The sequence below is a fragment of the Salvelinus namaycush genome, unplaced genomic scaffold, assembly GCF_016432855.1.
Source record: "Salvelinus namaycush isolate Seneca unplaced genomic scaffold, SaNama_1.0 Scaffold622, whole genome shotgun sequence".
Classification (NCBI taxonomy): domain Eukaryota; kingdom Metazoa; phylum Chordata; class Actinopteri; order Salmoniformes; family Salmonidae; genus Salvelinus; species Salvelinus namaycush.
Window position 1 is genome coordinate 79,040 of NW_024061334.1, and position 14,529 is coordinate 93,568.

Below are 14,529 nucleotides of genomic sequence, written 5' to 3' on the forward strand. Positions count from 1 at the left end.
TGAAGAAGCTAGGTGGAGCCGGGGTAGATGGACACATACCTGTCTGAAGAAGCTAGGTGGAGCCGGGGTAGATGGACACATACCTGTCTGAAGAAGCTAGGTGGAGCCGGGGTAGATGGACACATACCTGTCTGAAGAAGCTAGGTGGAGCCGGGGTAGATGGACACATACCTGTCTGAAGAAGCTAGGTGGAGCCGGGGTAGATGGACACATACCTGTCTGAAGAAGCTAGGTGGAGCCGGGGTAGATGGACACATACCTGTCTGAAGAAGCTAGGTGGAGCCGGGGTAGATGGACACATACCTGTCTGAAGAAGCTAGGTGGAGCCGGGGGAGATGGACACATACCTGTCTGAAGAAGCTAGGTGGAGCCGGGGTAGATGGACACATACCTGTCTGAAGAAGCTAGGTGGAGCCGGGGTAGATGGACACATACCTGTCTGAAGAAGCTAGGTGGAGCCGGGGGAGATGGACACATACCTGTCTGAAGAAGCTAGGTGGAGCCGGGGGAGATGGACACATACCTGTCTGAAGAAGCTAGGTGGAGCCGGGGTAGATGGACACATACCTGTCTGAAGAAGCTAGGTGGAGCCGGGGTAGATGGACACATACCTGTCTGAAGAAGCTAGGTGGAGCCGGGGGAGCTGGACACATACCTGTCTGAAGAAGCTAGGTGGAGCCGGGGTAGATGGACACATACCTGTCTGAAGAAGCTAGGTGGAGCCGGGGGAGATGGACACATACCTGTCTGAAGAAGCTAGGTGGAGCTGGGGGAGATGGACACATACCTGTCTGAAGAAGCTAGGTGGGGCTGGGGGAGATGGACACATACCTGTCTGAAGAAGCTAGGTGGAGCCGGGGTAGATGGACACATACCTGTCTGAAGAAGCTAGGTGGAGCCGGGGTAGATGGACACATACCTGTCTGAAGAAGCTAGGTGGAGCTGGGGTAGATGGACACATACCTGTCTGAAGAAGCTAGGTGGAGCCGGGGTAGATGGACACATACCTGTCTGAAGAAGCTAGGTGGAGCCGGGGTAGATGGACACATACCTGTCTGAAGAAGCTAGGTGGAGCCGGGGTAGATGGACACATACCTGTCTGAAGAAGCTAGGTGGAGCCGGGGTAGATGATGTTTCCTTCAGGTACTCCTCCCAACTGAACGACTCTGAGACAGAAACAAGAAAGGGTTCGTAGTCCCGACAGACCTACATGTATATATTGATGTAACAGGTGTAAAAAATAGACACTGAAAATTACATTTAATAATTCAAAGTTACTTTGCAGTTAGATCAAATGTTATCCTAGGAACAACACGTTCAAACTTTTAAAATAGTAAAAGCTAGGGGTCATCTCTCCTAGGAGTCTAAAGTTACCTTTAGCAGGGGTGGGACCTAGAGGAAGGAGACTTCCTGCTTTCTCCTTCTGATCTGAAAACACAAACACATCAACACTGACCACGCCCGTGTTCATAACTAGGTGGAAAGATGGTATTTACCACATATGACTTGAAAAATCCACTAGAACGGCCCTCCAAGTGGTAATTACTAGTGGGAAACTCGTCTACCATCCCTGAGCCACGACTTCTCCCACATGCTGACCTCCGCTTGCTTGCCATTAGCCAATCTGCGTTTCTCAATGAGTTTAATGCAAGTGAAGTCATCCACCTCGTAAAACTACTTTACAACTGGAAATGATCACCTTCCCACTTGGTTATGAACACAGCATTAGGCCATATGATGCAATCTTCAACCTAGCCTAGCTTTTAGCTATCTAGCTAACGTTAGCTGCTCTGTGTAACTTGCTAGCAAGTTAGAGAAACCCCAAAAAACTAAACATGTTTTATTATCACCTAAAACAATGTCACTCCTGTCTTGAATAAAAAGGTTATATTTTGCAATCTCCCAAAATAAATGTAGTCTGACGAAAGAAGGGTCTTCTCCATCTTGCGTTATAAACACTACTCATGTCGGACCAGTAAGACTGCTGGAAAATGAGGTACACCAGAATTCCATCCATTTGTGTACCCGCCGATAGAATATTGAAATGAGAAATACAATGGCATACCAAATAAATAGGCTGCAGTGTACATGCTCATGTTTCCTTACCTTTGACTGAAGTCCTGCCCATGATGGCTCCTGGGTAATGTGGTTATTCTACAAGGCAATGGGAATGACAGGCAGGTGGTCCACCCAGTGTGCAACTATGGCCCTGTAGTACTGACCTGGAACAGAAAAGATTGATCGTATAAGGTAGAAGGCTATAAAATAACAAGGATGTATCCTCTGTAGCAGCAGGTATCCTCTGTAGCAGCAGGTATCCTCTGTAGCAGCAGGTATCCTCTGTAGCAGCAGGTATCCTCTGTAGCAGCAGGTATCCTCTGTAGCAGCAGGTATCCTCTGTAGCAGCAGGTATCCAATAAGGTAGAAGTTGTCTGTAGCAGCATGTATCCAATAAGGTAGAAGTTGTCTGTAGCAGCATGTATCCAATAAGGTAGAAGTTGTCTGTAGCAGCATGTATCCAATAAGGTAGAAGTTGTCTGTAGCAGCATGTATCCAATAAGGTAGAAGTTGTCTGTAGCAGCAGATATCCTATAAGGTAGCAAGTAAGTGGTGGTGAGGGCCCTGGCAGAGTGTTGCCAGGAAAATAACCTCTCCCTCAACAAAACGAAAGAGCTGATTGTGGATTTCAGGAGACAGCCGAGGGAGCACACACCATCCATGGGACCACAGTGGAGAAGGTGAAAAGCTTCAAGTTCCTCATCGTACACAACCACACAGACAGTGTGGTGAAGGAAGCTGAAGAAATTCAGCATGGCCCCTAAGACCCTCTTTAACTTTTACAGATGCACCATTGAGAGCATCCTGTCGGGCTGTATCACCACCTGGTACGGCATCTGCACCGCACTCAACCGCAGGGCTCTCCAGACGGTGGTGCGGGCTGCCCAACGCATCACTGGGGGCAAACTACTGCCTGCCCTCCAGGACACCTACAGCACCCGATGTCACAGGAAGGCCAAAAAGATCATCAAGGACAACAACCACCTGAGCCACGGCCTGTTCACCCTGCTATCATCCAGACGGCGAGGTCAGTACAGGTGCATCAAAGCAGGGACCGAGAGACTGAAAAACAGCTTCTATCTCAAGGCCATCAGACTGTTAAATAGCAATCACTAGCCGGCCTCCACCCAGTACCATGCCCTGAACTTAGTCACTGTCACTAGCCGGCTACCACCCAGTACCCTGCCCTGAACTTAGTCACTGTCACTAGCCGGCTACCACCCAGTACCCTGCCCTGAACTTAGTCACTGTCACTAGCCGGCTACCACCCAGTACCCTGCCCTGAACTTAGTCACTGTCACTAGCCGGCTACCACCCAGTTACTCAACCCTGCACCTTAGGCTGCTGCCCTATGTACATAGACATGGAATCACTGGTCACTTTAATAATGTTACTCCACCCTGCACCTTAGGCTGCTGCCCTCTATACATAGACATGGAATCACTGGTCACTTTAATAATGTTACTCAACCCTGCACCTTAGAGGCTGCTGCCCTCTGTACATAGACATGGAATCACTGGTCACTTTAATAATGTTACTCCACCCTGCACCTTAGGCTGCTGCCCTCTATACATAGACATGGAATCACTGGTCACTTTAATAATGTTACTCAACCCTGCACCTTAGAGGCTGCTGCCCTCTGTACATAGACATGGAATCACTGGTCACTTTAATAATGTTACTCCACCCTGCACCTTAGAGGCTGCTGCCCTATGTACATAGACATGGAATCACTGGTCACTTTAAGGTGCAGGGTGGAGTAACATTATTAGAGGCTGCTGCCCTCTGTACATAGACATGGAATCACTGGTCACTTTAAGGTGCAGGGTGGAGTAACATTATTAGAGGCTGCTGCCCTATGTACATAGACATGGAATCACTGGTCACTTTAAGGTGCAGGGTGGAGTAACATTATTAGAGGCTGCTGCCCTATGTACATAGACATGGAATCACTGGTCACTTTAAGGTGCAGGGTGGAGTAACATTAATAGAGGCTGCTGCCCTATGTACATAGACATGGAATCACTGGTCACTTTAAGGTGCAGGGTGGAGTAACATTATTAGAGGCTGCTGCCCTATGTACATAGACATGGAATGACTGGTCACTAAGGTGCAGGGTGGAGTAACATTATTAGAGGCTGCTGCCCTCTGTACATAGACATGGAATCACTGGTCACTTTAAGGTGCAGGGTGGAGTAACATTATTAGAGGCTGCTGCCCTCTGTACATAGACATGGAATCACTGGTCACTTTAAGGTGCAGGGTGGAGTAACATTATTAGAGGCTGCTGCCCTATGTACATAGACATGGAATGACTGGTCACTAAGGTGCAGGGTGGAGTAACATTATTAGAGGCTGCTGCCCTATGTACATAGACATGGAATCACTGGTCACTTTAAGGTGCAGGGTGGAGTAACATTATTAGAGGCTGCTGCCCTATGTACATAGACATGGAATGACTGGTCACTAAGGTGCAGGGTGGAGTAACATTATTAGAGGCTGCTGCCCTCTGTACATAGACATGGAATCACTGGTCACTTTAAGGTGCAGGGTGGAGTAACATTATTAGAGGCTGCTGCCCTATGTACATAGACATGGAATCACTGGTCACTTTAAGGTGCAGGGTGGAGTAACATTATTAGAGGCTGCTGCCCTATGTACATAGACATGGAATCACTACACATGCAATAAAGATGTTACATACTGTTTTACACATTTCATATGTATATACTGTATTATAGTCAATGCCACTGACATTGCTCACCCTGATATTTATATATTTCTTAATTATTTTACTTTGAGATGCATGTATTGTTGTGACTTTTTAGATACTACTGCACTGTTAGAGCTAGGAACACAAGCGTTTAGTTAGATACTACTGCACTGTTGGAGCTAGAAACACAAGTGTTTAGTTAGATCCTAGCTCTAACAGTGCAGTAGTAACACAAGCATTTAGTTAGATACTACTGCACTGTTGGAGCTAGAAACACAAGCGTTTAGTTAGATACTACTGCACTGTTGGAGCTAGGAACACAAGCGTTTAGTTAGATACTACTGCACTGTTGGAGCTAGAAACACAAGCGTTTAGTTAGATACTACTGCACTGTTAGAGCTAGGAACACAAGCATTTAGTTAGATACTACTGCACTGTTGGAGCTAGGAACACAAGCATTTAGTTAGATACTACTGCACTGTTGGAGCTAGGAACACAAGCATTTAGTTAGATACTACTGCACTGTTGGAGCTAGGAACACAAGCATTTAGTTAGATACTACTGCACTGTTGGAGCTAGGAACACAAGCATTTAGTTAGATACTACTGCTCTGTTGGAGCTAGGAACACAAGCGTTTAGTTAGATACTACTGCACTGTTGGAGCTAGGAACACAAGCATTTAGTTAGATACTACTGCACTGATGGAGCTAGGAACACAAGCATTTAGTTAGATACTACTGCACTGTTGGAGCTAGGAACACAAGCATTTAGTTAGATATTACTGCACTGTTGGAGCTAGAAACACAAGCGTTTAGTTAGATACTACTGCACTGTTAGAGCTAGGAACACAAGCATTTAGTTAGATACTACTGCACTGTTGGAGCTAGGAACACAAGCATTTAGTTAGATACTACTGCACTGTTGGAGCTAGGAACACAAGCATTTAGTTAGATATTACTGCACTGTTGGAGCTAGGAACACAAGCGTTTAGTTAGATACTACTGCACTGTTAGAGCTAGGAACACAAGCATTTAGTTAGATACTACTGCACTGTTGGAGCTAGGAACACAAGCGTTTAGTTAGATATTACTGCACTGATGGAGCTAGGAACACAAGCATTTAGTTAGATATTACTGCACTGTTGGAGCTAGGAACACAAGCATTTAGTTAGATATTACTGCACTGTTGGAGCTAGGAACACAAGCGTTTAGTTAGATATTACTGCACTGATGGAGCTAGGAACACAAGCATTTAGTTAGATATTACTGCACTGATGGAGCTAGAAACACAAGCATTTAGTTAGATACTACTGCACTGTTGCACTGTTAGAGCTAGGAACACAAGCATTTAGTTAGATACTACTGCACTGATGGAGCTAGGAACACAAGCATTTAGTTAGATACTACTGCACTGATGGAGCTAGGAACACAAGCGTTTAGTTAGATACTACTGCACTGTTGGAGCTAGGAACACAAGCATTTAGTTAGATACTACTGCACTGATGGAGCTAGGAACACAAGCATTTAGTTAGATACTACTGCACTGATGGAGCTAGGAGCACAAGCATTTAGTTAGATACTACTGCACTGATGGAGCTAGGAACACAAGCATTTAGTTAGATACTACTGCACTGTTAGAGCTAGGAACACAAGCATTTAGTTAGATACTACTGCACTGTTGGAGCTAGGAACACAAGCATTTAGTTAGATACTACTGCACTGTTGGAGCTAGGAACACAAGCATTTAGTTAGATACTACTGCACTGATGGAGCTAGGAACACAAGCATTTAGTTAGATACTACTGCACTGATGGAGCTAGGAACACAAGCATTTAGTTAGATACTACTGCACTGTTAGAGCTAGGAACACAAGCATTTAGTTAGATACTACTGCACTGTTGGAGCTAGGAACACAAGCATTTAGTTAGATACTACTGCACTGATGGAGCTAGGAACACAAGCATTTAGTTAGATACTACTGCACTGATGGAGCTAGGAACACAAGCATTTAGTTAGATACTACTGCACTGATGGAGCTAGGAACACAAGCATTTAGTTAGATACTACTGCACTGTTAGAGCTAGGAACACAAGCATTTAGTTAGATACTACTGCACTGATGGAGCTAGGAACACAAGCATTTAGTTAGATACTACTGCACTGATGGAGCTAGGAACACAAGCGTTTAGTTAGATACTACTGCACTGTTGGAGCTAGGAACACAAGCATTTAGTTAGATACTACTGCACTGATGGAGCTAGGAACACAAGCATTTAGTTAGATACTACTGCACTGATGGAGCTAGAAACACAAGCATTTAGTTAGATACTACTGCACTGATGGAGCTAGGAACACAAGCATTTAGTTAGATACTACTGCACTGTTAGAGCTAGGAACACAAGCATTTAGTTAGATACTACTGCACTGTTGGAGCTAGGAACACAAGCATTTAGTTAGATACTACTGCACTGATGGAGCTAGGAACACAAGCATTTAGTTAGATACTACTGCACTGATGGAGCTAGGAACACAAGCATTTAGTTAGATACTACTGCACTGATGGAGCTAGGAACACAAGCATTTAGTTAGATACTACTGCACTGATGGAGCTAGGAACACAAGCATTTAGTTAGATATTACTGCACTGTTAGAGCTAGGAACACAAGCATTTAGTTAGATACTACTGCACTGTTGGAGCTAGGAACACAAGCATTTAGTTAGATACTACTGCACTGTTAGAGCTAGGAACACAAGCATTTAGTTAGATACTACTGCACTGATGGAGCTAGGAACACAAGCATTTAGTTAGATATTACTGCACTGTTGGAGCTAGGAACACAAGCATTTAGTTAGATACTACTGCACTGTTGGAGCTAGGAACACAAGCATTTAGTTAGATATTACTGCACTGTTGGAGCTAGGAACACAAGCATTTAGTTAGATACTACTGCACTGATGGAGCTAGGAACACAAGCATTTAGTTAGATACTACTGCACTGATGGAGCTAGAAACACAAGCGTTTAGTTAGATACTACTGCACTGTTAGAGCTAGGAACACAAGCATTTAGTTAGATATTACTGCACTGATGGAGCTAGAAACACAAGCATTTAGTTAGATACTACTGCACTGTTGCACTGTTAGAGCTAGGAACACAAGCATTTAGTTAGATACTACTGCACTGATGGAGCTAGGAACACAAGCATTTAGTTAGATACTACTGCACTGATGGAGCTAGGAACACAAGCGTTTAGTCAGATACTACTGCACTGATGGAGCTAGGAACACAAGCGTTTAGTTAGATACTACTGCACTGATGGAGCTAGGAACACAAGCGTTTAGTTAGATACTACTGCACTGTTGGAGCTAGGAACACAAGCATTTAGTTAGATACTACTGCACTGTTGGAGCTAGGAACACAAGCATTTAGTTAGATACTACTGCACTGTTGGAGCTAGGAACACAAGCATTTAGTTAGATACTACTGCACTGTTGGAGCTAGGAACACAAGCATTTAGTTAGATACTACTGCACTGTTAGAGCAAGGAACACAAGCATTTAGTTAGATACTACTGCACTGATGGAGCTAGGAACACAAGCATTTAGTTAGATATTACTGCACTGTTGGAGCTAGGAACACAAGCATTTAGTTAGATACTACTGCACTGTTGGAGCTAGGAACACAAGCATTTAGTTAGATACTACTGCACTGTTAGAGCTAGGAACACAAGCATTTAGTTAGATATTACTGCACTGATGGAGCTAGAAACACAAGCGTTTAGTTAGATACTACTGCACTGTTAGAGCTAGGAACACAAGCATTTAGTTAGATATTACTGCACTGATGGAGCTAGAAACACAAGCATTTAGTTAGATACTACTGCACTGTTGCACTGTTAGAGCTAGGAACACAAGCATTTAGTTAGATACTACTGCACTGATGGAGCTAGGAACACAAGCATTTAGTTAGATACTACTGCACTGATGGAGCTAGGAACACAAGCGTTTAGTCAGATACTACTGCACTGTTGGAGCTAGGAACACAAGCATTTAGTTAGATACTACTGCACTGTTGGAGCTAGGAACACAAGCATTTAGTTAGATACTACTGCACTGATGGAGCTAGGAACACAAGCATTTAGTTAGATACTACTGCACTGATGGAGCTAGGAACACAAGCGTTTAGTTAGATACTACTGCACTGATGGAGCTAGGAACACAAGCGTTTAGTTAGATACTACTGCACTGTTGGAGCTAGGAACACAAGCATTTAGTTAGATACTACTGCACTGTTGGAGCTAGGAACACAAGCATTTAGTTAGATACTACTGCACTGATGGAGCTAGGAACACAAGCATTTAGTTAGATACTACTGCACTGATGGAGCTAGGAACACAAGCATTTAGTTAGATACTACTGCACTGTTGGAGCTAGGAACACAAGCGTTTAGTTAGATACTACTGCACTGATGGAGCTAGGAACACAAGCGTTTAGTTAGATACTACTGCACTGATGGAGCTAGGAACACAAGCGTTTAGTTAGATACTACTGCACTGATGGAGCTAGGAACACAAGCATTTAGTTAGATACTACTGCACTGTTGGAGCTAGGAACACAAGCGTTTAGTTAGATACTACTGCACTGTTGGAGCTAGGAACACAAGCATTTAGTTAGATACTACTGCACTGATGGAGCTAGGAACACAAGTGTTTAGTTAGATACTACTGCACTGTTGGAGCTAGGAACACAAGTGTTTCGCTACACATGCAATAACATCTGCTAAATATGTGTATGTGACAAAATGTAAGGTAGCAGGTATCTTTTTAGTAGCAGGTATCCTATAAGGTCGCAAGTAGATCTTTAGTAGCATGTATTCTATAAGGTAGCAGTAATCCTACAAGGTAGCAGGTATCTCTGTAGTAGCAGGTATCCTAAAAGGTAGGATGTATCCTAAAAGGTAGGATGTATCCTAAAAGGTAGCATGTATCCTAAAAGGTAGCATGTATCCTAAAAGGTAGCATGTATCCTAAAAGGTAGCATGTATCATACATTTAGTAGCAGGTATCGTATAAGATAGGAGGTATCTTTGAAGTAAAATGTATCCTATAAGGTAGGGCTGGGTGATATGACGATTTATATCGTGTGACGATAGACGTTTTTCTATCGTTTCAAATTATTCCCTACCATTTATTTAGTTGTGTCGCAAATCACACTCTTTACGGCAATATTGTGTGGAAGGAAATATGCAACACAAACAAACATGGAGGAGAGTGAATGTGACACAGAGCAAGGAGACACGGAGCTCGTACCTAAAAGCGGGGCTACTTCGGTCGCATGGACGTGGTTTGGGTATGAAATGTCTGACACGGACCAGAAAAAAGTCCTCTGCAAAATAGGCAGCAGGCCGGTCCCGACAAGAGGCTCAAACACCACTAACCTCTTACCACAAGAATCATGTGAAACAGTACGGGGAGAGTCTACGGATGGATCCCAAAGAAGTACAGTCGAGTGCTCAAAACAAACCCCCGACTCAGACGTTGCAAGAGGCTTTTGCTCGCGGCACACCATATGGCAAAGAATCACGAAGATGGAAGGAGATAACAGCTGCTGTTACAACTTACATCTGCAAAGACAGCATTGCCTTTAAATGGTTAACTTTGGTCAAACGTTTCAGGTAACCTTCCACAAGCTTCCCACAATAGGTTGGGTGAATTTTGGCCCATTCCTCCTAACAGAGCTGGTGTAACTGAGTCAGGTTTGTAGGCCTCCTTGCTCGCACACGCTTTTTCAGTTCTGCCCACAAGTTTTCTATGGGATTGAGGTCAGGGCTTTGTGATAGCCACTCCAATACCTTGACTTGACGGCTGTGTGATCCCATGGTGTTTATACTTGCGTACTATTGTTTGTACAGATGAATGTGGTACCTTCATGCGTTTGGAAATTTCTCCCAAGGATGAACCAGACTTGTGGAGGTCTACAATTTATTTTCTGAGGTCTTGGCTGATTTCTTTTGATTTTCCCATGATGTCAAGCAAAGAGGCACTGACTTTGAAGGTAGGCCTTGAAATACATCCACAGGTACACATCCAATTGACTCAAATGATGTCAATTGGCCTATCAGAAGCTTCTAAAGCCATGACATAATTTTCTGGAATTTTCAAAGCTGTTTAGAAGCACAGTCAACTTAGTGTATGTACACTTCTGACCCAATGGAATTGTGATACAGTGAATTATAAATGAAATAATCTGTCTGTAAACAATCGACTTAATCGACTTGCCAAAACTATAGTTTGTTAACAAGAAATTTGTGGAGTGTTTGAAAAACATGTTTTCATGACTATAACCTAAGTGTATGTAAACTTCCGACTTCAACTGTATATATTTTAAACCTATATTTATTTTGTTTGCAACTATAGTTGAAGTATTTTCTATTTACCTCTTTCGATTTTATACATTATTTTATATTTGTTACAGGCTTAATTGAAAATTTTCACAAAGGTTCTAAATAAAAGGAGAACTTATCAAATATGAGTAAGTACCTTTAATTTTACATGTGGTCATTTTATATCAACTATTGATTCATTGTATTCACAGAAAATGTACTATATCGTGATATGTATCGTTATCGGGATATGAAATGACCTATATCGGGATATGTATCGTTATCGGGATATGAAATGACCTATATCGGGATTTGAGATTTTGGCCATATCGCCAAGCCTTACTATAAGGTAGAAGACATCCTATAAGGTAGCAGGTACTCCTGTAGTAGCAGGTACCCTATAAGGTAACAGGTATCCCTGTAGTAGCAGGTATCCCTGTAGTAGTGGGTACCCTATAAGGTAACAGGTATCCCTGTAGTAGCAGGTATCCCTGTAGTAGTGGGTACCCTATAAGGTAACAGGTATCCCTGTAGTAGCAGGTACTCCTGAAGTAGCAGGTATTCTATGAGGTAGCAGGTAGGATTGTCACAGGAAGGCCAAAAAGATCATCAAAGACAACAACCACCCGAGCCACTGCCTGTTCACCCCGCTACCATCCAGAAGGCGAGGTCAGTACAGGTGCATCAAAGCTGGGACCGAGACACTGAAAAAGAGCTTCTATCTCAAGGCCATCAGACTGTTAAACAGCCATCACTAACTCAGAGAGGCTGCTGCCTAGATCTGCCATAGAGACTCATATCACTGGCCACTTTCATAAATGGATCAGTCACTTTAAACAATGACATTTTAATAATGTTAACATATCTTACATTACTCATCTCATATGTATATACAGTATTTTATACCATCTATTGTATCTTGCTTATATCGGTCGGTAATTGCTCATCCATATATTTATATGTACATTTTCTTAATCCATCCCTTTAGATTTGTGTGTATTAGGTAGTTGTTGGGGAATTGTTAGATATTAGTGCACTGTCGGAACTAGAAGGATAAGCATTTCGCTACACTCGCATCAACATCTGCTAACCATGTGTATGTGACCAATAAAATTTGATTTGACAACAAACCATATCATCGTGTGACTCCAAGCTTACTTCCATATGATGTTTTTTATATCAATATTTGCACATAAAGACGTTTCCACCGTCATTTCTCGCATACTTCATTTTACAGACTCAAAAAGATCCCACCATGTCAAACGAAAAATTCTGTCAACATTTATAAAATGTATATTTTTTTATACAGCATGACTCGCAAGAAAACTGGATGGAAACATTCTTACTGATGTTTTTTTTCAACCAGGTTTTGCCCATGTGAAGGGGGGTGCTGGCTGTAAACTGGGTATATCCTAAACCAGAATCTGGTTTTACATGAGGCGTTGACAGTGGTGGAAAATGTACTCAAGTGCCATACTTGAGTAAAAGTGAAAACATAACTTAATAGAAAATGACTCAAGTAAAAGTCATCCAGTAAAATAGTACTTGAGTAAAAGTCTAGAAGTATTTGGTTTTAAATATATTTAAGTATCAAAAATAAAAGTATAATCATTTCAAATTCCTTATTTTAAGCAAACCAGGCAGCACCATTTCTTGTTTTTTTATTTTTTATTTACTGATCACCAATAAATAACACTCAGACATCATTTTCAAAATAAGCATTTCTGTTTAGTGAGTCTGTCAGATCAGAAGCAATATAGATGCGAATGATGTTCTCTTGATAAGTGCATGAATTGGACCATCTTCTTGTCCGGTTAAGCATTCATAATGTAACTAGTACTTTTGGGTGCCAGGGAAAATGTAAGGAGTAAAAAGTACATTATTTTCTTTAGGAATGTAGTGAAGTAAAAGTAGTCAAAAATATAAATAGTAAAGATACCCCAAAAAACTACTTAAGTTGTACTTCAAATAATGTTTTACTTAAGTACTTTACACCACTGGGCGTTATTGTTATTCTTATTGTGTTACTTTTTATTTTATTCTAAATTGGTAAATATGTTCTTCTGCTTGAACTGCACTGTTGGTTAAGGGCTTGTAAGTTAGCATTTCACGGTAAAGTCTACACTTATTGTATTCGGCGCATGTGACAAATAAAGTTTGATTTGATTTCATTTGGCAATTCTCCTTTAAATCCAGGAAGCAGCGACTCAACTTACTTTTCACCAGCATTGTAATGTCAAAATAGGTTCGTTACTCACCAAATATGGAGTTTAGATTAGCAACTGTCGTCATTTGCTGCCATCACAGCCGGTATGTACTAACAAAAAATGTCTACAAATGTTTACAGGTCCCTCATTTCTACCATGCACACGTCGGAATGCATTGGATATGCCATTTTCCCGGTTATTTAAAATTGTATTATACTTTTTGGGAAGTACACACCGGCCGTGACGGCAGTAAATGACGATAGTTGCTAATCGAAACTCCATATTTGGTGAGTAACGAACGTATGTTGACATTGAAATGCTGGTGAATAGTAAGTTTAATGGCTGCTTCCTGGGCTTAAAGGAGAATCGCCATATCAAAGTCTCCTGTAAGGCCATAACCTGGTTCAGGTGTAGTTACCCCACTTCGGTTCTTGAGAGCTAACGTTAGTAGCTAGCAAAACAAATGAGTTAGCTAAAGCTAGCTTGCTACATCATCACTGGCGTTGTCTGAAGTTAGTTATCCAGTCAGGTGTGAACTGGTGCTAGGCCAATGTAGATGGTGAGATAGCTAGCTAGATATATAAATACATTATTAATTCTACCGAGAGTACTGGACAAACATACGTTGTTAGCTCGCTAGCTAATGTCCCTAGCACCAGCCTGCAAGTGTTAGCTTACTAGCGAGCGACCTTTTAGTTAATCAACATTTTTTCGATTCACGACTAATTTAATTAAAATGTTCAAACCGTGGTGGTTTATGTTGTTTGGAATGAGAATAAATAACTTACCAGGGCAGCTTTTTAACGAAATTGATCAGATCCCAACACTTTTCTCTAGCAGTCGTCAGCCGCCATATTTCGTAGTTGAGTCAGTGCGCATGATCATGAGACATCACAACCTGTGGTGTAATCATTAGTCCAAACAGTTGCAAAGCGAAACTTTCTATTATATAAATTCAGGTAAATCCTTCCCGTTTCGCGCTGTTTGCTTCCGCTTAAGAAACGTTTTGCTACAGCCCCATGGGTGTATTCATTACACCGATTCCGTTTCGTCATTGCTAAACGTTTTGAATGACAATTTGGTCTAGGTCCTTCCCCGTTTAATTCCATTTTCTTCGTTTGGTTCTTAAACGGTTTCCTTTGCAATACACCACAGTACTGTACCAAAGACAG

The 14,529-nt window shown here is 42.2% G+C and overlaps 1 protein-coding gene across 2 annotated transcripts in view; it reads right to left on the reverse strand.

Moving 5' to 3' along the window:
• Positions 1-14,225, reverse strand: part of LOC120042153 (sex comb on midleg-like protein 2) — a 78,595-nt gene extending 64,370 nt beyond the window's left edge. For both annotated transcript variants that reach the window (XM_038987014.1, XM_038987013.1), the window contains exons 1-4: positions 14,146-14,225; positions 2,107-2,222; positions 1,375-1,428; positions 1,096-1,166 (exon numbers count right to left, since the gene is read on the reverse strand). In XM_038987014.1, the coding sequence (XP_038842942.1) occupies positions 1,096-1,166; positions 1,375-1,428; positions 2,107-2,128 (147 nt within the window). In that variant the 5' untranslated portion in view covers positions 2,129-2,222; positions 14,146-14,225. The remainder of the gene's footprint in view (positions 1-1,095; positions 1,167-1,374; positions 1,429-2,106; positions 2,223-14,145) is intronic.
• Between the last annotated feature and the right edge of the window lie 304 nt (positions 14,226-14,529).